Source organism: Rhopilema esculentum, chromosome 18, assembly GCF_057945365.1.
Source record: "Rhopilema esculentum isolate cy_ngs chromosome 18, ASM5794536v1, whole genome shotgun sequence".
Classification (NCBI taxonomy): Eukaryota; Metazoa; Cnidaria; class Scyphozoa; order Rhizostomeae; family Rhizostomatidae; genus Rhopilema; species Rhopilema esculentum.
In genome coordinates this window covers 4,090,424-4,117,546 of record NC_142832.1, presented here as the reverse complement: position 1 = coordinate 4,117,546, position 27,123 = coordinate 4,090,424, and the positions used below count along the sequence as shown (strand labels likewise).

Genomic DNA, 27,123 nt, shown 5'->3' with positions numbered 1-27,123 from the left:
TAATGAACATAGGCTGGACAGATCTAAAAGGCTTAGCAAAGCTGGAATCTCCTCTTCAAAGTCTTTAAAGCAGGATATATGCGTAATTGCGTGGCGAAATCAATCAAAACCTTCCTGACGTAAACTCCGGTAAAAATCTCATTGTAACATTTAATTGATGAAAAGAGAAAAAACTCAATCACCCTAAAGGTGGTTTCAAAAGTTGAGAGCTTAAGACTTACACTGTCTCGTAACGTATTTATCAACGAAAAGAAGCTTTTGATATCAGTGTACAATGGCGACTTATTGTCAAGAATAGGCTCTTGATAAACTAGCATCATTCAGCACGGATCCAAGGAAAATAATATATGGAGTAGCTCTTGTTTACAATATTGGCTGATAAACCTATTGTAAGCAAGTCCGTTTGTAAGCAAGCAGTATTTCATGGTGCTCGTTCGAGTAAATTGGTCCAAGTGCAAAAATTCCAAAAATAGATTTTATGACGTCATCGCGTAAGAGGTCTCAGGAACATGTGAAATGTGTCCCTAGAAAACAACAAACTGGCACAACGAAGCAGGATGGGGGCGATGGGGGTATTTCACTAGGCTGAATACTTGTAATAACCATTCAATATCTCAGAAAAGTAAGGGCCTAGTTCTACCTTTCAAACATGGTTTAGGAGCCTTTCGTTGGCTTTATCACATTGTGATGTCCCGAAGATTAAAAGAAACATGTTTGATTCCCCCCCCCCCCCCTCTTTACGGTGGTACTGCAAGCATTGGAACCCTTCCGTGACTCTTAGTATACAGACATAAACATACTTGGGAGACTTTTTATTTAAAAGGACACTTCAATGGAATAGGGCACGACAATGTCTGTTGCGGTCCAACTCAGCTCGACTGTGCTGCATAAGTTCCTATTGCAGTACCGTTAAAAGAATAGGACTATTGGAGGAGGGCGGAATTGTTTGAGAAAAATAACAGCAAAAATGATTGGTCAATGGAAACAAAGGTTTTTATCCTTTGTATCAATTGACCAAAAAATAGTAGTTACGGCCCTATACTGTGATCCAGTCGATGCATAGAATTCAACTCAACTGCACTTTATTGATTGTAACTATTTACAGTGATCAAATTATTTCGATGGATAACCAGACAAGTAAGGCGACCTAATCTTGTGTGACTCACCCGATCGATAGGATTTGTTTTGTTTCAAGTGTATCCGTAACGACGAAGATCCTAAGGCGTCTGTTATGTAGTCGAGGAAACCCAATATTGCTACTACTAAGCGAAATTTATCGACCAGACAGCTCTGCGTAGGTACTAGCCCACACCTTGATTGCTCAATATCACACCTTTTATTGAGGCTTTTGGCTTTAATGGGGGAGGGGGGAAGCTTTATACGAAATAGTTAACCGGTAGTCCCAAAATTTCAATTACCCCTGACGTCTGAAAAGATGAATCCAAGACTTCTGAAGATGTGTTTCGCAAAGAGGCCAAGCAAAAAGAAATCAAACAATGAAAAACAAAGTGTGCAGTAAGAGCAAGTGGCTGTGGGAGGGGGTGGTAGCTGAGTACTGTTGAACGGACGGTAAAAAATAGCAGCTATTTCTGCGGAAATTTTCATACCGGATCTAATAAAAGATATTGGTATAAGGCACAAGAAGATAGGCATAAGAAGAAATTGGATTGTAAAAAGGAAAACTAAATCTGAACTAGCATTGCTTGCGAGTCCTTAAAAGAGAAAATTGGTTAATAGTACCACAAGTAAATGTCATTTCCAGTATGCAAATATCAATATCTTTTTTGGACAGTTAAGACGCACTTATGAAACAGTAACGAAGCGAACTTACTGCACATTCAGATATTTACAACCACTTTTGGGAAGAAAAACGAAGTATATTAAGACAGATTTTACCTCGGAATTTGAAGATACTGGAATACCATGTTTCAGAAAGAAGACCTTGTGAATCAACAAAATCCGTTCGTGATAAACAAACTCTTTGGTTTCTTGCTCAACAACGTCAAAATTGAAAATTCTCAAGCAACCACGTCCGTTTCACAAAAAACAACTGCATACCAAAGTTGACTTGTGATTCATACAACAAGAGTCCCAAATGATCAAACTAAAAACTGTAAGAAATAACACTGTATGGTAACACTGAGCTGTTTGGCTGGTTTTGTTGTCATTCGCACACTGCATGTAAGGGGGATAAAAATATTCCATGAAACTAAGACGGGGGTAATATTTGCATATTGAGTAATCCACAGGATTTCCAGAAATTGTTCAAAAGTCCGGAAACAATCTGCCGGATGGTTTCCGTATTATATACCGAGCACGGGGATCAACTGCACGAACAAAAGTCGATCCGGTGGTTTGCCCAACAGTTTGTTTGTTCAAGTTTCGCAGAAATAGTCTAAAGAATGTAGATGAATTTTGAACAACCAGTGGAAGAACAAAGGTGTCGGAAAGATAAGATTGATTCGTGCAATTTGACATGAATGGTCTAGTCGGAAGATTTGAACGCGCTAGTTTACAAATAAGAACTACCTGAAAATTTGATAGAACTGGCGTACAAACTTGGCATACGGCGTCCAAGCACGACATCCGGCGTCCAAGCACGACACCCGGCGTCCGAACACGACATCCGGCGTACAAACAGGGAAGATCCAGTTTACGGCGCGCATTTTTTGTTCACCGAATTTAAAAAGAATATCCCACGGACAAACAATGACCTTTTACACAAACTATTCCATCTTTCACAAGACTTTATCAAGCTTGATTTCTTATATAAAGCCAGATTTAAATCTTCCCAAAATAAGATTTGATCACAAAGAGATTAGTAAGTGATAAAGATGAACGGAAATATCGATGCAATGCAAAGCCAAATTTGCTTTCTTCTGTGAGAAAAAGAGAGATTATGAGAACGAATTTAATATTCTCTGTGATCCCCAAAGAGTAAAGTTTCAGAGACTCAGACAGTCAGAGATATCATGTTAGCATAATTGAATAAAAACATCTATGAGTCCTTTCTATGAAGTCAATGTGACAGTGGTACCAATAAACAAGATTGGGTAACTCTCCACTATCTACATCTTTATCTACATCAAAATCGAGGATTTTTAGCGATGTGTGGTTGCTTTATCGGTGAATAGTCAAATTTGTCAGCAAATTAAGGCTGTCTCACTCGTTTTGTTGGCAAATAAGGCCTGAACACCAGCCTAGAGAGAAAAAGTTGCAATCGCACTGCTTACACCCTATTAGATTAAGAACAAATTAAGAACAATCCAGCCTGAACTTAAATCTACTGGTTCTGATAAAAAAAGAGTGTAAGATGCTAGAAGACATATATCACCTGCTATAACAGTAAGAGACATAAGTGTAGTAATAAGTGAATAAATCCCTTATAGGTAAAGTTCAGATTTATAGACGAGTCAATGATCAGGCTTTCTAGCCAATATCCATTTTCAACGAATTTCAACGAAGCTATCTTGTGACCCGATAATTCTTTTTGCAAAAGAGAACAACAGTATTGGATGACACAGTTTGGGTTGGACTTCCACCAACTAAAGTTCAGACGCTACCCCCGTCTTGCTTTGAATCACCGACACATTGAGCTGGGTGTGACTGTTACACTAGACGAATCACAATACAATTCGGCAAGTTAGAAAATGAATGAAAGTAAAGAATTGGAAAAGAAAGCTCCAATCCCATTGACAGACGATCTGAAAATCCTAGAGAAAGCTGTTTCAGATATAGTTTGAAAAAGCAGTTGCAGCAATCAAAACCATAGCTCCAAAGACATAGCTTTTTTAGGCTTTTCAAATAAACACAAAGTCATAATCAAGCATTCATACAAAAACTAAGCAAAAAATTTATAGTCGGACGTAAAATTTACATTCATATAAGCAACAACCTCTCGTGGAGACACGAGTCTTTGCAGACGTCTTTGACCAAGGTTTTTGCCATACTCACAACTACAGGGCCATTGCAACAAATTTTAATTATTATTTGGCCTGAGAAAAGAGCTGCCCCCTCACTCCTCGGCACCTTGCTTTTGACGGTCCTGAAACCAGGTTGCTTTTGACGCTCCTGCAACCAGGTGCATATTCATTTCCTTCGAGCAAAACATTCGACAACGTCAAAAACTACCTGGAAGGTACAAACCAAGTATTTTTACAAACAAAGCATCGGTGACGCAAGGTATAACAGCTATTCATGAAGAATTGACCCTTTTCTCTGAAAAAGCCTCTAGCAATATGACCTCTTTGTCAGACACAAAGCGGCTTGAGCACTGTTGGAAAGCTGTTCCATTTCAGTCAATCCCACATGGAACCAATTTCGATTCAAAACCACAATTCACTCGATGTGGATTGACTCAGTCTTCCAGTCAAGATGTTTTTCAAGATTTCTAAGAATAGAAAACTGACCCTCCTTTGGGCTGAAGAGCGGATGCCTCAATAAGGTCACTGATCTTGTCAATATATCGTACTTAATACCGAGAAACGTACACGATTGTCAGCAAGATTCTCGTAGATTTGACTGCCTATAGGCAAGATTGGATATCAACTTTGCAAAATAGAGTGGTAGACAAACGATAGATTAGGTGATGGTGAAGCTATTAAAGTGGATCGACCATGGCGATGATTGATGATTATCATGATAACTGATGATTGATAAGGATGATTAATGATGGCGATTAATGACAATCAATCACGACTGACAATGATAATGGTTGGTAATGATAATCCATGACGATTAATGACGATTAATGACGATTAATGACGATTAACGATGATTGATAATGATGACTGTGATTAATACTGATTACTCTTTATACGAACAAGGTAATTTTGCTAAGGCTGGAAGCGCCTAATTTTTTGGATAATTTGAGGCTCATATAATCTTAGTATTGTTCTTACTTGACACAGATTTTTCAAAAACTATATACTCTAAAATGTTGCTATGACCACCAAATAACAGCTTCGCGTGACACTTTAGGTAGCATCGTTTTATCAGCTGACAAAAGCAGCTCTGTTTTTTTACACGGGGTAAAATCTTCAAAAACACATTGTTTTGTTCAGGTATTGTGCTGAGGCTGGATATGTTTTTACGCTATTATCTCTTTTGGAAAATCGAGTATTGATGTTATTTGCAAAAAAAAATTATGAAGAGTGAATGAAGATTAATAATAATTATAAAAATGAAGTTGACTGGTTATAATAATCGATAATAATTACTATTGTTGTAAAATATTATAAATAAGACTCATTCATTACACATAACAATACACTCATTCATTCAACTTTGAACACCATCCAGGAATCTCAGTCAATTGCTACGTACACTCTACACACAACAAGCACCTTTATTAACAAACAATGTGCACGTTTAAAGAGCTGCTGAGTTCAATTGTGAATACTCTCCCCTGAATTCGAAGCGGACTAGGCGGGGGTCCTTAATTCTGGGAACGACCTCGGTCACTCATACCTGCTTCTTCACGAAAAAGTTGTTTATTTTGTAAACATTCACATAGGCCTATATCATAAGGAGTTCCAAGTCGAAAATTGTTTTCAAGCATTAACTTCAATAGAACTCCAAATTTTCGTTATATTTACACGCTTCCCCCAAGAAGAAAAGCACCGATAATTATCTCATGATTTCCACAACTGTCCCTCCAGTCCTTTTGCATTTAAACTACAATATTTTAGGAAATTTACCAAGCAGAAGATTGTTATCATAACAGAGACACGCTTCCAAAACAGACGTATTTTGAATTCGCAAACTAACTCACCCCATTGTTCCTCGATCTTCTAACGCTCTCCTAGAATAAGAAATTTCTTTCAAAGGATATTGTCCAAATATCAAAATTATAGAAACAACGTTTCAAAAAATTAGATAGCAAAAAGAACCACAACAAAAATAATTTGTGAAAAAATATACCATAGACTGAGAAATCTCACATTATTACAGGCACTTGAATACAGTATCTGACTAATTATTAGATTTTGAAGCTAATGAAAATGAATTCTACCATCTAAAACTTCAAAATTCAAGTAGCTGCAAAAGCAACTCAGTTAGAGCCTAGGAAAAATCGTTTTGGTTATAGCCTTACAATATTGGACAGACAAACATTGTATATGGACAAAGTTATGTCCAGATTTATGCCACAAGATAGGGCCACTCTATATACACTCTTTTTTTAATAAGAACAAGTACATTTAAGTTCAAGCTGACTGTTCTTAGTCCTTTCGAAAATCTGAGGCTGGATTGTTCTTAATTTATTCTTAAATTAAGAGGGTTAAGCAGTGCAATTGCTAGCTTTTTCGCTCTAAGGAGGTGTTCAGGCCTCATTTGCCAAAAAAGTGAGTGAGACAGCCTTAATTTGCTGACAAATTTGAATATTTACCAATACATCGCTAAAAATCCTCGATTTTGAGAAAAAATGTTGTTCAAAATTGCATTTTGCAGAAGCTCAGCCTCAGCTTGTTCTTAAGTTGTTCTTAACTTTTGACCAGTTTTGAGGCTCGTGTTCTTATAAAATTGTTCTTATAAAAAAAAGATTGATTGCACTATGTGTTCATAGTGTAAGGCTATCTCTTGTTATTCAGTCTTTTCAAATCAATTTCTGAACTCCTCCAATTACGGTGCTCAACAAATTCAGCTCTTATTCATTCACATAATTTCTTAACATTTGAGCCACCATGTTTTCAAAAGTTACAATAAAAAATTTATATACATGAAAAATGGAGCGATACTTTATAAACAAACTCTTATAAAAATAGGCATGATGTAAACTTACAAATAGGAGTCAACCAAAGCGGCGGAATTTCTGCTCTCGTTATCACTGTCTACTTCACTTCCTCCGTGTGCTCTCCATACGAAAGAATCGTCCGTATCACTAAAACAGCGATAGTAGGGCTATTAACATGATAACAAAGCGAGTCATGAAACTGCTGGAGATTCACAACGCTAAACGAAAAGGTAGAAGGGTTATAAATTCTACAACAGACCGAGTCATGAAGCTGCAGGAGATTCATCACGCTAGGCCACCGCTTGTTGGAAAAACAAACAACAAACCAGTCTAATTCTTCGAAAAATCTTAATATTTCCTGGCTTAATCCTAATAATTCACTAAAGTTATTAAATGAGTTTATTTCTTAAGTTCTCAGAAATCTTATTGATTAAATGAAAACTTAAAGTTAATTGCTTATGATTGGTGTTAAAAGCTTGGAATAGAATGGAAACTGCAATAAATAATCCCCAGATCCATAGAAAAAACTTAAGTGCAAATATAAATATTTGATGATATACAGAGATGTAAAGAGCTGTTTATCATATTTCACTAAAATAAGACAATACCAGATCTTAACAGCCTCAGCCTGTTTTGCAAAACCCGAATGTCTGTTCGTTGGATTGAGGTGTCGGTTGGATTGAGGTGTCCGTTGTCCGAGAAAGGAGGCTAAAAGACTTTGCCCATAAACTGAATATTTGAAAGTGATCGTGATAAGGAGGTGTCCGTTATAAGGAGGTGTCTGCTAATACTAGGTCGGCTATTACTAGGTGTCCGATATTGGTAACTATCCGATATTAGTAACTGCCCGATATTAGCAGGTGTCCAATAGAGATAGGTGTCCGATATAAGGAGGTATCCAGTATAGGAATTTAGCGATAACACTTCTTAGTTTGTCGATGTATTAACACTTCACTGTACAAACACTGCCTGAAGCCAAGCTTGTATATGATTAAAATTAATACAATAAAATAACGGCTGTGTACAAGAATGAAATATAAGTACGACGTTTCGCGCATCACTCTTCGTCTTAATTTTTGCTAACTACTTGACGTACAACACGCTCAACTCCATTGATTATATATCCCACTAATGTTAACTAGTTTTCTCCAACCTCCAAGATGAAGTGGAACAGGGAGCGCTATCAAATAAAAATTGAGGTATCATGAAGGGACGGAAACCTATGATAAATAATAAGCAACAGGCTTTCTCAATCCCTTCATTTTCCTTTTTCTTTTCGATAACATCCATTTAACAAAATAAAACACAAAAAATTTCCCGGCTTTTCTATACAAAATCGTCAAAGATATTTTCATTAACTTGTTAAAGGTCTATTATCTTCAAAAAGTTCGGGGTATGGGATTCAGGTGTCTCCCGGTTCCAACCCCCTTTGAACACTTATGAATGAGAATTCGCAGTAATAAATTTTTATGGAGCAGTTTTCTTTCACAAAGACTTCTAGTCTATTTTAATGCAAAGGATTAGCAAACTTCAAAATATTTCGTAGATGGATAGGGGCAAATTGATGCTAGAAATAATTCTTTTACGTTCCGTTCGAAATGGTGAGAGCGAGAATCCCTTTTATCGAGAGTCCTAAGATAAAGTATCGATTTTTCTGTATGGGAAAGCAAGCGGCTTATATATGAGCAAACGCATGATTAAATAACATATTTATAAACATGTGGTTAATACCATGGAAAAAAGAAACAAAACATAGCCATCCCCGAAGCAACGCTAAACAGAGATAAAATTGGTAATGGATATATAGATGACATCTGAACCGTAATTGTGGTAATATGTGGATTGCCTTTACAGACGAGGAGCTGTGCAAACTATTTGCCAAGTTCAAACAAGGACAAAATAAAAGCAGGTTTAGCCCTTTAGTGAAAACAACAGCTCTAAATCCTATGTCTATATTTCATGCATCTCCAAACCCCTCATGTTTCTTTTGGAATTTCGCATCCTTGTTCGTGTACTTTCTATCCTGTAGCTTTCACTTCTGGCCTGGGCATGTTATAGTTTGGTAGCAAAGAAAGGGGCGAGTAGAAAAGAATTAACCCAAATTGCTTGTCCTTTTGGACTCCAGCACCAAGAAGGGACTCGTAGAAATGATTCAGCCCTCGCTGCAAGCAAATGTCCAGTCAGTGGGTGTAAAGGGTGCCTATGATCCCCCTATTGGAATCAAAAACCGGATATCCTGAAATTATGAAATGTCACTGACACTTTCAACAAAATATTCACTTGTCTCTTTCCATTCACGTATCAATTTATCAAATGACACGCCGCCTGTAAATGGGTGTTGAACTCAGCCCCAATTTCCCCCAGCTCAACAGAAAGTCACCAGTTTTCAATCACTGATCTTCGAGACCTCACCACTACATATTTGACTCTTTTAGAGGAAACTGTCACTAATCTTTTTCTTCCAAGCATTGGATTTTTCTGATTCAAGGCAGTGATGTCAAGCTTTTAGAAGCTGCAACCTTTTTCTACCGTAAGATGCTTTAAAAAAACCGTCTGCACCTCCAACCAAACTCCAAAATAAACCTAACCAAATTGTCAACTCAAAAAGTGTGCACATTAAACCTGAGTTAATTGTAGAAAATTGGTTCCCTTAAATTCGATCTCAAAAAACAGGAGGGGCAGAGGCAAAAATTTCATTAACCCACTTTTCAATAAAACATCGATGTGATTAAAAAAATTTATTTAAATCGCCTTGTTACCAAATGAGGGAAAATTTGCTTGCGGACCATCAAAAGACTTTACTCTCGATGCTCAATATGAGCAATAATATTCCGTTTGAAAGCCTCTTTGTAATCCTCTGTCTGTAAACGGAAATTCTTGACAACATCAAGTGAATAATTTGTCCTTTTACATAAGTTTATCACAGATTGTAGGTAATTTTCTTTTCGAACCCGAAATTGGTTTGGTGAATAAAATACGAAGCGTAAGTTCAACGGGCTTGCATCCAGGGTGTGCTCATGCCATAAAACAAAAACAATGAACGCCGTTTGTCTAGGCCAGCCAAATAGTCGTCGGACGGTCCACACAAAAACCACAAAATCAGTCACCCTTACCTCTATCAAATCTGATTCCAACATCCTTTACAGCAGGTGAAAGCATCAGCTAACATATAAAACGATTTCCCAAAATCCCGGCACTAAACTTCATAAGAATTTAAAACTTCAGCTCCAAAAGTACGCTCTGGCAGGGAAACATATACATCTTCCAAACAAAGATGTCTGACTCAAACGATAACGTACGCACTGTAATCCTATTTCAAAAGTCACACAAAAAGAGCTTTGTTTAAAATATAATACCGCACACAAAGAATATTCTCAAATCTTTTATTTCATAGTAAACATGAGGATTGTTTCCTCCCAATTCACTTCAGCGATAATTATTTCTCTGTTGATGAGGAAAACAAGCTTTGGAAACAGAATTAAATAGGATCATGTCGGCGATGGGAGATCAGGTCGTAGGAACACCCTCGGGCGGGGAGGCACATGTTCTTATAAACACATCCAGTGTGTTAACGAACAAGGCAGCTATAAAAGACCGATAGCAGCCTATAGCAATGGGCATGTTAGAAGCATCAAATGCAATTTATATGGCCCCAACAATAAGTATTGACAGGGAACTTATAAGATACAAGTTTTGTGCAATCTGGACATCAATGTTATGGTTCAGATAAAAGGCGAGTACACACCCTCATTATGTGGTCACTAATCGTAAGAATCCTGCAACCACATTTCCTGGGCCAAAGGTGACTCTAGTTATTGTGAGAAAGTAAATAAAACGCGACTCTCCCACCTTTGTTTGATTGGTTGCTATGGTGATAACGAGTAGTAGTAGCTCCGGGGGAAGATGTGGAGGCAATTTTTTTTTTGGGGGGGGGGGGGGGGGACAAAAATAAGAACAAAGATGGCGAAATTTCCTAGAAAATTTTGAGCTCCAAGCGGCAATAGCCACCCCCTAGCAACGCACCCCAGGATATTTTTCAAGCTGTCTCCATGCAGTACCCCCAAAATATATTGGAATGGGGGAGAGGTGAAGCAACAGTCTGCATTATTGGTAAAACAACACTAAAATGCATTATTAGTAACTTAACGTCAAAGTTCAAAATTATATTTTAAAAGATGGGGCCTATTGGGTTGTCGGGTGTTACTCAAAAACATTTACAACCTGACTTAACCTCAGAAAATTCACCTGCATAATAACTGAGCCATCACTACGCAATTCAACGAGTCAACAAACATCAAATACAATAACACTTATTGGCCAAAGATATACGCTCTAATTACACCGCCATTATCCCATTAAAAAGGTTCGTATCTCATACAAAGGCGGTGACGTATTCCTGTGACCCGAAATCTCTCCTTTCAGGCAACTTTGAAAATCTCATAAGTTTTGTTACAGGTCATTACTTGAGTTTCGGAGGAAAATGGTGTATCAAATTGCAAGAGGAGCAGGAAAGAAGCGGCGGCACCAAGGGATGAGGGGACCAGGGGGACCCCCCGGGGACCCCCCCCCCCTCTTAAAGTTTTCAAAAGGACGATTTTGTAGTTCGCACAGATTCGATGAGAAATTGTTAGGGGGAGATGTTAATGACGAATTCTTTGTGATGTAATTCTATGATTTTTAAACTGCCTTTATGTAACCGTAAAAGTTAGTCGTGGGCATTTCCTAAGGTAAAATTAACGTTCCATTTTGGGAAAAGGACGCTTTCTGACAGTAAAAAAGGGCGAGGCTTGCAGGGAAGTTGTGCTACTAGAAGCCAGAATGAGAGAGGAGATTTTCGACGAGTCTTAATGATCAATCTTAACTATTTGATAATCGTCGGAAGTGACTAAGAAGTATTTTGCATTCAAATTCCAGCGAAAAAAACGCAAGGCCTAACACAGAGCCGGTCTTTAGCAGACAATGTCTTGACTCCAAAGTAAACTGAGGTTACTTGAAATAGGAAACCAAAAACAATTAGAACATAAAACCAAGTGGAATAATCAATCCTTTTAAAGTACAAGGGCGTCACTGAAACAAGAGGGTTTATTTTTAGAAACCTACTCACCTTACACTAGAAACACTCGCAGCATCTGAACTTTTCTTCACCTGTAAACAGAATCATTCAGTTGCTTTAAGTTTTTTCTAAATGAATGAATGTAAAATAGACATCCAATATTGAACGTTTGAAGCAATTCAAAAATAGTGCCACAGTTTTTACAAAATTCATAGGGCTAAATACAGCGCAAAAATGAATGCTGCCTCAGATTCTCGTGACTTTTACGTTAACATGAATATTACGAGTAGACATGAAATTAAGGTTTAAAGAGAATCAACGAGGTAACTCCAGATCCATAAAGAAGCAAAAGTGATAAAATATATTTCAGAACTTTGAAATTCGCCCACAAGAGTAGGGAGAGCAGTGTAAGAAAATGTTTTTTGTGCAAAATCGTTTGTATCTGTTAAAGAATTCCTGAGAAATGGTTGGTAAAGATCAGCGTTTTGCTAATGAATATTTTTGCTTTAGGATGGTTCAAAAATGTTAGAACCAGGGCCAAAAAACAGTGGTTTGATGATGAAAGATGTTGTGCTTGTATTGCTAAAGCTCAGAAAATCTTATACAGATCAAACTGATTTTGCACATTTAGAGGTATTTCATGGTGTTCCTAAAGGTCATGTGTCCAGGAATAGCTTTGCTACTTTACAGGTGACTATTCATAGCAAAACAGTTCTCTGTTCCCAGGCATTTCTTACAGATATGTACTGATATATAGCCCAATGAAATGCAAATTAACTGGTACTCGAATTGTTTACAAAATATGAACACTTTCACCTAACAAAAAAAACAAAACCAATGCTTTAATCACTTAAATCTTTGATGTCTTATTAGATTTGATATGGGGTTTTTTGCTGGCACACTACTCATTGTCCTAAGAAAAGGCATCAGGCTTATGCCAAAATTATAAAAATATACATATCTGCATTATGTAATGCTCATTGCAGAACATATTTGGAATCACCCATGCATGAAAAACCTCAAATAACATTCTATTCAGAAATGTGATCTTTAGGGTTTTACTGTAGCTAGACGGTTGACTGCACCTATACTAAAAAATGTGGGTGTGGATTTTTGGGAGAAAAAATGTGGTTTGAAGCTGAATAAAAACAAAAATAAAAGGGCAAAAACTTGACTTTGATACTTCCATCCAGAAATCATCAAATCTTATTTTTAGGGCGTAAAACTTTAGATATTCCCCACTGATCATTCTTTGGTAAAAGGGAATATAGATACATTCCAAGCTTTTAAAGAAAAACTTGCTTAAGCTATAAAGAGACCTTACACATTATTTTGCAAGTTTTACAAGTGAAGAAGACAAATGATTAATATGCAAGTTTCTTAATTAACATGCCATCAACATTAAGAAACTGAGCTTTTTCTCAGTCACTGATGAAGCAGGTGAGTGTAAATGAATGAATATTTCGAAGTCTGAGACATCTTTTGATAAACTTGCTTTGATAAGGCAGCAAAACTACAGGTGTTCCTTGCTGCCTTTGCACTGAATAGACCGTTAGTGGGATCTGACAAGCTCTCAGTTTACCACAAGTTTAATCAAAGCCACAAGTCCAAGGAAAGCAATTATGTTATGGGAGAAATCTTCAAATTATCAAAGGAAATAATAAATCTCAGACAGAATGTTTAAAATAATAGAATTTCTTAAGCTCAGACAAATAAATCCTATCCATAACTGATTTAAACTGTGGAATGACAAAACAAAAATCCTACATGATATTCCAAAATAAAATTAATTGCCTTTATTTTAGCTTTCAAAGTTCCAGAAAATATAATTATGAAACCAAAAGAAAAAGTCATAGGATTGGTTTTATCCACTAAATTGAACAGATTGATTTTTGCTAAAAATTGCTTGGGACAGAAATATCTTAGTAGAGAAGACAAACTATAACATTGTAACTACTTTATTTCCCTCTCGTCTTGATAAGCCTTGCCCTTTAGCTACCAGGTTTAAAACAGGCATCAATTGATTACAACTCCTTTACAATTTCCTTTTTGTATTAAAGCACCCAACAAACTTAATTATGTTTGAAAAATATTCTGTGTTTCAAATAAGCCTTCCTAAACAAGGTCAATTTCCAAATCAGTTCCTTCCCCTCCCCCACCTCCTAACTGGAATGAGCTCTTTTGTTCAGAATAGCACCTCGTTAGTACCGAGATTTTGATAATCCCAGGGCCTATATAAATAATTACTATATCTTAAAGATATTGCCTTGGGTTTGTGTTTTGAAAAAATTAAAAACCTGAAGAGCTCTTTTTAAACTGTGTTCAACATAATGTAAAGCTATTTGGGAAAATTGATGCAATGGATCAGTTGAGATAAAAAAGTGTTAATCAAATTACTGCACTGTTTTTCAACTAATCTGAAAAAATAATCATGAATGTAGGTACCATAAAGCATAAACAGTGTTTCCTTGGGTGCTTTGTGATTATAAGTGGACAATGGAAAATGACAGTTTGCATAGCTGCTTTTGTTATAAGTTGAAACTTCAGGAAATGTCAAACATCTTTTTGTGTTCATCATTCTGAACAAACACCAATTGTTTCTACATAGAACATGTTTGCTTTCAAAAGTACAATTGATATATCAGGTAAAAAATGTGAAGATGTGGTGAGAGTTTTCACACAAGGCAACTCATTAGCTGTTCGCAGAACTGTTGTTACAAATGTTTAAAGGGGAACTGAAGTGAAAAATGAAAATCATTTAATTAGTAGTTTTCATCGTGCTGATTTCGAATATCGACACGAAATTAGTGTTTTTCTTTTCGTTTTCCTACATTTAACGCGCAAAGTGTGAAATTTCTCCATTTCCGTGGCGGAGAGGTCTGGAGACAAGTTTCAGGCGCTGACGTAAAGTCGTGGACACGTGCCCCGAACCTAACGAAAACAACATTGTAGTAGAGTGAATCGGAGGGAGGGAATTTGGTTAGTAGTTAAAATTTCAGATCGCAATTTTCACGACAGCTCTTCAGGAATGACAACAGACTTAAGATCGAGCGACGATGAAGTGTTTGGAGCATGTGGTGGTGAAGTACTTGCCCTACCAAGGGCGAACGGGACCTGCGAAAGTGGCGATGAAGATTAGCCTAGGCCCGATGAGATCCCAGAGGATGAGGATGAATTATCTCCCGCGACGTGCTCGTTTTGTTGGTAGAAATGAGGAAGTAAATAAATGGTACGTCGATCCTTGTTTCTTTTCTTGCAATGAAGGCAAGAAATCCTCAAACTCAATTTCCTTATTTCCTTATAAAAAGTAAGATACAACAGAGAATGAGTAGGCTTCCTATTATAATCTTTCCATTTCTAAAATCTGAAATAATAAGGATTATTACATGTTACAATTTAATAAATATTTGCTTTGATATAAAAACGTTTATACATAGTTTGATGTGTGTGCTACAACAGGTCGACCTAATCCACTTTTGGTTTAAAAACTGGTTTGTTTTGTGTACATTGACAAGTATTATTAAATCTTCCTGCAATTCAGATTTTTGGACTGATAATTCGAAAATGTCAAATATTTAATAGAATTGCATAAATATGCCTAAAATAGAATAATACCTAAAATGATATCCACTTTGCTAGGTATCTACAAACAGTGGCCGATCAATGTATGGTTTGCTGGTTTTTGGGTATTTGTGCTGGAATAACTGGACAACTTTAAGTATGCATTTATCACAAATGTAAAGAAAAGAACTTTAGTCAAAGAAGACAAGAGTTTCAAAATTCTGCAGAGAGACAATGAAAATGCAAAAATCAGCTACACATACAGTGGAGAACAGGGTTATATACACGGGGTTATTCAAAAGGACCAGACTTTTAGTTCATAATAGCAAGAAGAGAAATTTGTTGAAACTAGTGGGACAATGGCCAAATCTTGTCAGCCCTAGGCCAAATCACTAGATTAGTCACATCAAGGGGGGGGGGGGATTGAGCAAGGCTTGATATTTTTAAGATCCCTAAGGTGTACTTTTCAACATAGTTCACTCACATCAAAATGTGTAGAATAGTTTGGATTTGATCAAGATTTTCTCTTACAATAATGGTCCTGTACCACCTGCTTGGTAACATTTTTAATAAATAATCAGAGGAAAATGTTTTACCTTCAGGGTACAATGTTCTTTTAATGTATTCTGTCACTGCCTGTTGTCTAGATACACTGTTTTTAAATTTTGAGAATGTAGTTTTTTTTTTGCCCCATGGTTGTATTTTTCTGAAATTCGCTTCAACTCAACATTTAATGAACTTGGAAAAATATACATCATTTAATGGTTGTGCTTTAAATCCTCCCCCTTTATGTACATCCTGGTATGAATTGTTTTTTATGCCTGGAGTTAAATCAGAAAATGCTTTGATATCATGTTCTGTAGACAAAGCATGATAAATCATGTTTGAAGGGGTATTTCTGAAGTGGGGGACCACTTTTATCATTTTCTGCAAGTAAATTGTGTGGGTTTGCCAAGTTTCATGGCTGTATAGTTAACATACTGACGTATTCTGAGTACTGGGCACAAGTACCCAGTCTAAAAATAGTACAAGGGGTAGTTCTGAGGATGGGGACCATTTTTATCTTTTTCAGCAAGTCAAATTGTGTAGATTTCCCAAGTTTCATGGCTGTATGGTTAACAGAAATATATTTACCATACTATTGTATTCTGAGTACTGGGCACAAGTACCCCAGTCCAAAAATAGCACAAGGGGCATTTATAAGGGTGGGGACCATTCTTATCATTTTCAGCAAGTCAAATTGTGTCGGTTTGCCAAGTTTCATGGCTGTATAGTTCACAGAAATAGATTGACCATGCCAACATATTCTGAGTACTGGGCACAAGTACCCCAGGCTAAAAATAGCACAAGGGTTTTTTTCCCAAAATGGGTCTATATTCTATCTTGTTACGCATATCGAATTCTGTATTTTCACTAAGTTTCATGCTTTTATCACAATTTTCACGATTTTTACCTGTCATGAACCTTATCAGACTCACTACTACATTTCGTCAAAACACCTCTTCGTGTCCACCACTTTACGTCACAAGGTCACGTGACACAGTGGTCTGACCGCGTTCTCGCTCCGCCATCGATGAGGGCAAATTTCGACTTTAAAAACTTAATAACTTAAAAACTACATAACATATTTAAAAAATTCAAACGGTTTTTGAATCAGCACGGGAACCTTTATCAGTGGCACAAAAATCGTTTTTCACTTCAGTTCCCCTTTAAGGGTAATGGCAGAATAAAGAATGAAACAAGAAAATGGTTAGAATTTACACAATCTGGGTTTTCCAGTAAATGATGCCCGATATCAGAATTGCAGGTTTTAGTTGTAATTTTAGATTTACAAGACCGAGGTGGCTGTTCTCTTTGGGATTGAGTTTTGTTTCTAATACTAGGCGAAACATATTGTTTTATTCTACCCTCCAATCTTTGGGTAGTGCGTCCTACGTAGCCAGAATCACACTGGCACGTAAATTCATAAACAACGGAATTTTTTTGTGTGGCAGGAATGCAATCCTTTTGAATGGACGGAAGGGCCTTTTTCGTACTATAAACAATACATGGTTAGAATTTAACAATGATACCAAAATTTAAAAATAAAAAAAAATATTTGGTGGTACCTATAACAATACAATCTTATCAATAATTAGATGTTTCAATTGACTTTAGGTCAAGTTGTAGAAGGTCTTTTGATGTTTTTAGCTTCTAAATCTGGAATTAATTCAATAGCTTATTTTGGTCTGGCAATCTGGGGATGAAATGTTGATTATTTTCCAGCTATTTTTGAGCCAATTAGATTATCAATATTTTTTAGCTTCAAATATCTCATTTAAACATAATAATTATGATATTGTTTCAAAGCCTGTTGAGATCTGCAAGACATCTCTGGGCAGTTCAGGGACAATGACCCCTTTTTATTTGATGTTGTCCTCCTTAAGAAATTATTCACTTGCAAATTCCTGTAAAGTTAGTTATTTTTGTTATTAAGTTATCATCATGTAGTTCCTAGTTTATTTGTCAGTGGAATTTGTGTGCTAAGGAATTTTAAAAATGACTTGTAAAATTTTCACTTACCATCTCTCCAAAATGGCTTACCAACATAAACAAAAGAGTCTACTTTGTTTAATTTATCATTTACCTTTAATTTAATATTGATGGTGTCAAAAACTAACAATACCTAGACTGACAAATGAGAATTGTCTATTGTCTCATTGCCAGAAGGGAAGTTGGGACAGCTTTTAGCAGAAACAATAGATTCTTTTATGGCACCATGTAATCAAGATACGGATATAGCGGCAATAAAGTTTTGATTGGTAAAAATGTATTGCTATTGTCAATTTTGTCACTGTTTTCTTCCCATATCAGGGTTCTGTGCACCTACCTTGAAGCTACATCCGCACACACTAATTACTGAAAATCCCAACTGAATCCTAAATGCGTCCAGGTAATACTGTTAATAAAACTAAAATAAAGTCACATTACACACCTTTTATGGTTTGACTTCAAAAAGCAAAAACCCTGTAGAGGACTTTCACAGCCAAGTTATCTAATAGTTTAATAGCACGAGCGTTACTTTATCCCGATACTTTTAGTCAGGGGTCTGGAACACAGGCTAATAGCCTAAAAAACTGAAAAATAACCAGCAGAAAAGTAGTTATTCAAAAGAACGTAGACTGTAGCACATAAAACATAGGGGTTAGTGAACCGGAGTCAAGGGAGGTTCGCCTCTTTTTAGTAAAGCACATATTATTTTACTGGTTCCCTTTTAAGAACTTGTAGAAGGGACCCCATTTTTCTAGAAATGAGTTCCCCTCTCTAGCTCTCCCCTGCCTGGCTTTGCAAGACTGATCTTCTAGTGCCCTGAGACATATGCCCAAGGCAAAAACAAGGCAGGCAGATAAAGTTCATCATTGACTCTAGACAGACCTGTCAATGAAGAAATTCACAGCGTCTCTTTTATTTTTGCAGCAACAAATAACCGAATTTTTGTGTACAAAGAAAATATACTTATTTTGACGTATTCATAACCGTCTTCAACAGCATTTTTAGAGTACAAGTAAAGTATTCTTCGTACATGTATTTCGTTGAAATTTTTGTCAAGAAAAGAACATAAGTATTCCTGTATTTCCAGCTGCAAAATCAATTTGGCTATATGCTAATAAGAAGACTAAACGACTGTGAACAAATCGATCGACAGCGATTTTCTTTGGTTTACCACTTTCCACATGGAACCTTGGCTAGACATGTTTCCTGTCTAACGATGTGGATCTGCAGATTTCCAATAATAGTGGTCACATAACCACTATAATAAGTGTGGCAATCTCAACCTGACGCACAAAGCAGCAAACCAAAACAAAAAGCAATAAAATACAGTCTTTTCAAGACGTTTTAAAATTACTAAGCCATCTAATTACCCTTTATAAACACTGAGGCAATATGGGTAAAGACTCCTCGCTAATAGCAATTGGTCGATTGCATTTGTGTTGAAATCTCGTCGCAATACCGACACTGAACCTTCTAAATATTTTAGCAATGGATATGCGAAATTCTTTCCGATATGTAAATCTTATCTTTGATTGTTTTAGGCATTTGCGGATATTAGTACAATTCATAGAAAAGATAACAAATTGTCTGAACGAAAACAGTTTATGAAAGCAAAATTTAAAAGGCTTAGGCCCGTCAACACTGTCTAGAAACTTGTTGTGAAACGTAGAACTTATATAAAAACAGATCGTATGTTATTAGTCTTTGTGGCGGGCATTGATCGCATCTTCTATGTGCGTTCAGATCAGAAATAAACGCAATATCGTCCAGTCTAAGACGAATACCTCTCAAGCCCCTTTCAAAATGGCGGCTTAACGGGATGCATTACAACGCCTTTAAACTATTTCACGTACTGTTTAATACAACATGATTGCAATATAAACGAACCGTGAACTTTCATACTTTGCAAGCAACATGATACCGCATAAACAGAACTTCTCACCTAAGATATTTGTTAAAATTTGATACATCCACTGGCCTCCTACGAGAGTACACGCCTTTAAATTTGAAATACTAAATCAACAGTCTAACCTTTTCTAACTGCCTCGCAACATTCTGTCGCTCCAGTGCCATTTCACGGGAAATTTTTTCAAACTGTGCCTCCTGCAATGTGATTTGAATAGAGAGATAAGCATTCCCAGATTGAAAACAAATCTTGGTTGGCTCCAATAATTTTGGTAACCGTTTGTGGAAATGTGGAAATACGATTTGTAAATTTGAAAATGCCTTGTCAATATCGGATGCTCTTTGTCATGTACCAGCAGGAGGTTGGGATGGTAAGAATTTTTATTCTCAAACCGATACTATGAAATATTTCAAGGTGAAACTAAAATTCACTTTTGTATCCAATTTCATTCTCTTATAAATATTAAGGGAATGTTTTCGAGATCCATGAGCTCATTTCTTTAAATCTATTTCGCTTTCGCTGTCCTTACCATTTTCTTAGTTTCTTTAGAAAAAAATTAAACTGTTTATTATATTTTCGAAACTTCAATCCATTTCCGAGGAACTCATGAAAGAAATTAAAGCAAGGTGATAGAGGCTGGAGTTTCTGCCTCCAATTTCAAAAATGGGTGACATCGTTCCTAACAAGGGTCCCTACTTATCTAAGGTGCCCACAAAATCAAAATCTTATGATCTCAATACCAAACACGTTTATTTGCAAGACGAATTCCTTCTTTTCCTTTATCCGGGCAAACAAAGACCTGAATCTCACTTAAAAACGTGTGACTTTTAAGAGCGAAATGTTCTTGCCAATTTTGTCAGCAATATTAGAATTCGAATGATGCATCCATTATTCAAAGTTTTATTTCCGGCCCAGGTAAGCCTTTGACAAAACGAAACGAGGGCGTGACTATAGATCTTTATCCGGTCTTCGGTACATCAACACACCCACATCTCCCTGAAGTGTATGACACGTAGCTAGCAGGAACAAGGATTGCGTATTGTCTTGCTTCAACCATAAATGCTTACAACAACAGGAACAATACATACATTGCTTATGCATTGAATAACGAGGAAAATCTATTGACATGCAAAATACTGAAAAATTGACCTGTTCCCTCACTGATCGTAAAAGACTCGCAGCAGTAGTCTCCTCGGACATATCCTCCCTGTTTGACCTTGCCTCGTACATGTTTACTTTCAGAAGGCATCAAATATTACCTTCACGTTGTGCACTAACGTACCGACCCACGGTTATCACCCATTTAGTGCCGTACAGGGCACAAAACCAACCGCAACAATAACTCTCCTTTCAATTTCGTAACAGAGTCCTTCAGAAACTGATCTCTGGTAAAATAATTACCGAAAAACAGCATACATTCGTTTATTTATCCGCTAATGGACCGTCTGGTGAAAAAACTATGGGCGTAAAAAGGAAACTTGATTGACATGTCCTTTTGTTTGACAACTTCTCAATGGTTTCTTTCGGATATAGGATCGTCATTATGAAGTTTGGATGATTGACGGCCTTTTGTACATTCATACAGCTTTTGTTTATCAACAATTGTTCGCAATAAAAAGAAACTTCTGCAATCTTTTCAAATAGAACGAAATTCATTATCTTGTCTGTTCTTTCGCTCCATGAAGTTTTGCTTTGGCCGATTGTTCGATATATGTCGGTTCAACTTTAAGAAAATTCGAAAACTAATCCTTTTGGAAATAGACAGAACCCGGCCAAGTCATCTGTTGTCTGTCCGTTTCCCAATGTCCAGTGGCAGAACGTAAACAAGAAAACAGACCTCAACGGACCCCACCGATCTAAGACTAACGACGATGCTCTTGTGCAAAAAGGTCATACCAAAAAACCGGTTTAGTGGGGATGACAATAAAGTATGGTCAAAACACCCAAAAATTGACGCCTTCAGCGAATTCTCTTGAAATCGCAAAGCCTACATCATTTATTTCCTATTTACTGCCCCATCTGGACACAAGATGGCAATCTGTCTCGGTAAATTACATTTCTTATGGGAAGTGACGTTTCAAGGGAAGTCCTTGAAACAAATTTTGAAATTATTTCTTCAAACCTTGTATGATAAGAATAAAACCCCAGTATATGGACGTACACAATGAAAAATGGATGACCAGCTTTTATTAAGTCTAACCTAAATTGAAAAACAGCAGCAAAAAAAATTAAAAGCCTTGTGTTTAATGCCCAAATGTGATCAATTTTAATTTCTCACTTCTGTTCTTTCTAAATTTCTTTTGTTACTGAGTAGAAAACTTTCAGGTTAATGTGTTTAGAGCACAGGCAATTTCCTACCCAATTTTGAAATTCTTTCAATGTTCACATTTGTATCAACGTTCAGGGACGGAATTGGCGAGGGGGGATAAGGGTGCGACACCCTCCCTCAATATTTTTGTGCTCTTCAGAATATTTTGCTTTGATTCGGCAAAAGCGCATTTTTGGTAGCCAGTAGTAAAAAAATGATGTGGAAAAGTTGCTATTTTCAAGTTAAAGTTAAACTAGACAGACTGAATTCTTAAAATGGTTGTTTCCATCAGTTTCTAGTCGACTGAAGGGTATGACACAATGTGCAATCATTATCGAGCAAATCCTTGCCATTTAAATCCATCCCTAGCAACGTTAGTAGTATCCTGGGTTCCAGAGCGTCAGTGTCGAGGAAATAGGGTGTTTCCCCCTATTTCCTCGACGCCCCACTTGCTACACTTGACGCTCTGGAACCCAGGGTACGTTAGTAGGTAACTACTCTTTATCATGTTTCAGACCAATGCATGAAACGTGTCTTTGCCAGAAGTTTACTTCATTTCTGCTCACTGGGCGTGACTTTTCAGAATGCCGAACCAAAACAAAATCATGCCCGTGCTTGTTGTTCTCAAACCGCAGAGTAAACATTTACTCTATCACCCGCGATCTGTTTTGCATGTCTTCATGTGTTAATCCTTACGATAATTTTGACAATGGAATTCTCTTTATCACATTATATAATGTAATTCTCTCTTAATATTGTAATAAATAATTCAAGAATCATCAATTCATGGGAATACAAAGTATAGATAACAGTAGAATATGTTGCATGTCTGGCGCCTGTTACGTAGACGAAACTATTTCAAAGCTCACGGCATCATAAAACGATACAGTCCTACGCAAGGTGGCAGAAGCAAAACCCCACCAGTGGTAGCGCCAAGGGGGATATGAGGGCCAATTACCTCCCCCCTACTTTGTCAATACATGGTCCACTTCTTTCTTCTAGAAATTGATTAAAATGCGCAAGGTAGAGGGTAGAACCTGGTATAAAGCACTGTAGCAAGTAAAAATGGGGCGTTGTCTCACTGGTCACGCCCTTTACCCTCCCACTCTGCAGTAGTTGGTGCTGCCACTGAATCCCAAAATACCTCCAGCCCCTACCTCGATAACAAGCCATCTCCCCTCCAATCAGTTTTAAAAATCACAAGTATGGGTTTATATTTGGCAATAGGCTTTGCACCGATCTGTGCCTGAGGCTTCTGACTTACACTTTATCTTATAAACGTACGAAATAGGAAGTTCAAGGTTGAATATATTGTGTACATGGAAAAATTGAATTGCACGTCACGAAAAATTGTACTTTTTATCTCCCAACTCTAATTACAGACATATCAGAGAATTTTTCCAAAAAAAACGACAAAAGCATTATTATTTATGAATGTTTTTATTCAGCAATACTTCCTGAATAAGTTTTGGGTGCTGATGAAAAGTTTAATCAAACCCCAACAGAAGCTGCATTGAAGTGGTGTCAGGCCCATTCCTTTTATGATAAGAAAAAGTAACAACTGATATCCTCAACCCCTTTCTACTCTGTGGCTCTTCCGTTTTGAAGTCGAAACCGTGAAATTTGAGGTAAAGTTATTTTATTTTCGAATGCCAGAGTTTAGAAACCAACCATCATCAAAACCAACAAGGCCTAGAAAATCGTAGACATATAGGAACGTAGGGCTATGCTGTCATAGGCAAGTTCGAGCGTAGGCCTCTAAGGCAGGGATGGCGCCACCGGGGGTGCTGGGGGGGGGGCAGGAGCTCCCCAAAAATTCATTGAGCTCCCCCGTCGGCACTTCAATTTTTGAAAACTCTTAAGCAATGTCGTCACTTTCATAACTTCCACTTCGTGATTTTTCTATTTTTTTCATTGTTTGATTTTCTTAAAATTTATTTTTCATTTATTGAGCTAGAATTACCAAAGCGGAAATGGTACTATATTACATCTTTGTGGGTGGTTCACTCACTTTCGGCAATCTGACATAACAGCCCCCCCAGCATTTCTTTTCTGGCGCCACCCCTGCTCTTAGGCCACTTTGAGGTCATAAAAGACAGAAAATGCCTTAGTAGGTTTCCATAATATCGCATTAAAAATAGTTGACCCAATTAGCAGGAAAGCTGTAAAGGACAATCTAGCCTTTGATATAAAGATATGTCAAAACATTTTCAAATGATATGAACACATGGAATATATACACGAAAAGGACGCCTTGTTGCGGTCTGGCAAGCAAGAAAATTTGTGCCCCAAAGTCAAAGAACTATAGAAAGAGCTGTCAAAACAGGACCTCTTGTAGATGCGGTCTGACGGTGACTACATTCATCCAAAGCTTTGCAAAGCAGGGATTGTATAAATTATTGAAATATTCAGTCATGCTGGCATATTCACCTGCTCTGGCAAAGGCAATGCTGGAGATCAAGTTTATTCACCTTGCCTATTACAATTTTTATAATGAGCCCTCAAAAAGATATAAAACCGCTTCAAAAACCAAGATGGTTTTAGGATGAGCAAGCAATGGCTGAAAATGGGTTGACTTGTATTTGGGTGGTGAATAGTCAGCAATTTAACATGTGATCTTGTTTAAGGATTTTGAACTTGCAAAAGAAATTTTTGACAAGAAAGTCACGACCGTTATATATTTTAGCCGACCACTGGATGGTAAAAAATATAGAAATTAGAAGGGCCTAATTGAAAACAGAATATAGAGGGGTAAAGATGTTATCTTGCATTAAGTCAGAAAGGGGGTCAGCGAGCGCTTCCTTCCTAGGCTCTATTCATCGGGGGGTAGTTTTTACACAATTTCTTTAAGGTAATCTGCAGCCATTTCAGGCTACATGACAATGCTGAGGCGAGTTTCTGTAAAATTACTGTGCAACTGGGTTAAAAGCATATTTGCTTGGCAGCTGTCTAAATTCCAGTTAATGTGTCATTAACGTCTGCATTTTCTATCATTATTAATCACTTTTATCTGATTTTAAAAAGTCTCTTTTAGTTTAAATTGTTAATTGTTATATGTAAACTTATGAAGTTAATGTAGTATTGTTATTAAAACGACTTGATTGTGTTAGCAAAACTTTGAGAGCAAAGAGCAAATCCTCTTAAACACAAACGCCTTCTTGACTGAGTCATACTCACCAGAAACCAGCTAGTTTCCAAAGATTAAAAAGCAGGTGCATTGGCTGCTCGACGAGGAAATGAATTGAAAATAGTTATGACGAGGCTATTCATACTAGTTATGGCTGCGGTCAATTTTGTTAGAGTTATCACCATCATTTGAAAAGCTGGCCTACCTGATTGGTATGATCTGTTTTGTCTAACAGGTAGGTAGACCCAAAAAAACCAACTATTTATTGTCATCGTTAACAAAGTGAGGTTAAGAATGGTAATTATGATCATTATTTTTGCGTTTGTTATAGTTTGAAGTGGCGACCAGAGATTGATGATGCTGGAAATGGTGGTTGTTGTTGTTATAATGGTAATCATGATTGATTGATTGATTGATTATGACGATCAATTATTATTACTATAGTTGCAAATTTCTGGTAACGCGGTTCATAACAAGATGAACACGAAACTGGTAAGAATTTCTCATTAAAATTGGAAAAAATGATGAAACAAAGCTTGAAACATTCTTTCTTATCGAAAAGCCTGATTTGACCAAGAGAATTCGTGCTCAGGAAAGTCAAACCAAAGATTGAAAAAGGAAAGATAGAGTTGATAAAATACTTTATCTAAACGGAACACGGACGTATAAACGATTTCCTTATATAAAAACACAATTAGGAGATACGAAAAACTGTGAATTGAATAAGTGCAAAGACATTGCTTGCGGGTTGATAAGGCACTTAACGCTAACAACTTCTCACAAGTTTGGCATTATGATGATTATTATGAATTCGTTGTTCTTTGATTGTCTTGGCTTGAATAGTAATAATGATAGCATTATCCGAAATCGGATTCTCAACAACAAAGAAATGATCGATTGACCAGAGAACTCCCAAAAAAAATTTAAAGAATGAAAAGATTTGATCCCACAAAGTGGCTCTAGGACATTTTGCAATGTACAATACTTGCCAAAAATAGTTGAAACATCAGAAATTCAATTTCAAAGTCACTCAAAACATCTAAAGCACCTATCAGAAATACCAAAAAAATTAGAATACCAAAAATTAGCTCCGCAAAAATAAGGCACTACAGGCTCTGCCAAGAACTATGTAAAAAAAACGATAAACGCAAAGGATAACATTTAGCAGATGAGATTAGGAAAAAGATAATTGCACAACAAGCTCACCCTTTTTGCACCAACTCCTTGATACTTTTGGCCTGAGTGAATTTTTGGTTTGTTTGCAAGATTCCTGGGATTGAAACTGGCACTTATAATAGCATTAGAATTTAAGTCGATTCGCTGGATTCGACCCGTCATATTTCGCCTACTGCAATACTGCAAGAAGCAGATAGTCGAAGAACGAAGCTTTACTGTAAATTGGTATGCAGCTTCATACAACAAAATACGGATCGCTGCACCTCTGTATGTCAAGCACTTGGACACTAGAAATTTATCTTTTGCAAAATTAAAACAGATACACCAACCTGCTAAGTAAAAAACCTAGTCATTAATAATCGATTGAAAAATATTGCTATATCTGAACTGAGCGAAATTCACTTTCCAACTGGTATTTTGCGTGTGCAGGGGGTTTGCCCCAAGTACTTGCGTTTTCGAATTGGGGTTGCGAAGTCACTGACCAAAATGACGTAATATCTGTTTGGTGCAAGCAGTAATTGTGATGAGATGACGTTTCAAATTTCTGCAATACCATTCGAAACACTGATATAATCAATTGCTTTCCATGAGAAAAAACTAGGATCAGGTGACAAAACATGTAATTAAGCAGCTTATGTTTATACAATCTTAAACTTGTATCGACTGAAACGAAAGTGTGTGACCATTCTCAACCAGGGGCGGATCCAGAGCAAATTTGAAGGAGGGG

At 36.9% G+C, this 27,123-nt stretch overlaps 1 protein-coding gene and 2 long non-coding RNA genes across 9 annotated transcripts in view; 2 read left to right on the top strand and 1 right to left on the bottom strand.

Moving 5' to 3' along the window:
• LOC135680772 (uncharacterized) overlaps nt 1-26,691 on the bottom strand; it is a 43,777-nt gene extending 17,086 nt beyond the window's left edge. The window contains exons 1-5 of one of the 7 annotated variants that reach the window (XM_065194940.2): nt 26,427-26,559; nt 19,911-19,982; nt 11,838-11,878; nt 6,782-6,880; nt 5,774-5,803 (exon numbers count right to left, since the gene is read on the bottom strand). In XM_065194940.2, coding sequence (XP_065051012.2) covers nt 5,774-5,803; nt 6,782-6,880; nt 11,838-11,878; nt 19,911-19,982; nt 26,427-26,558 — 374 coding nt within the window. In that variant the 5' untranslated portion in view covers nt 26,559. Of the gene's footprint in view, nt 1-1,896; nt 5,741-5,773; nt 5,804-6,781; nt 6,881-9,846; nt 10,568-11,837; nt 11,879-19,821; nt 19,983-20,934; nt 21,185-26,426 lie in introns of those variants that run through there. The other 6 variants (XM_065194944.2, XM_065194942.2, XM_065194943.2 and 3 more) reach the window with 6 other exon arrangements.
• Nucleotides 6,849-10,664, top strand: LOC135680778 (uncharacterized). Its single transcript, XR_010515528.2, has 2 exons — nt 6,849-7,542; nt 7,611-10,664. It is a non-coding gene; the product is annotated as an uncharacterized LOC135680778 (long non-coding RNA).
• Nucleotides 14,244-26,429, top strand: LOC135685495 (uncharacterized). The gene is made up of 3 exons (XR_016144853.1): nt 14,244-15,015; nt 15,426-25,455; nt 25,552-26,429. It is a non-coding gene; the product is annotated as an uncharacterized LOC135685495 (long non-coding RNA).
• Nucleotides 26,692-27,123: the final 432 nt, after the last annotated feature.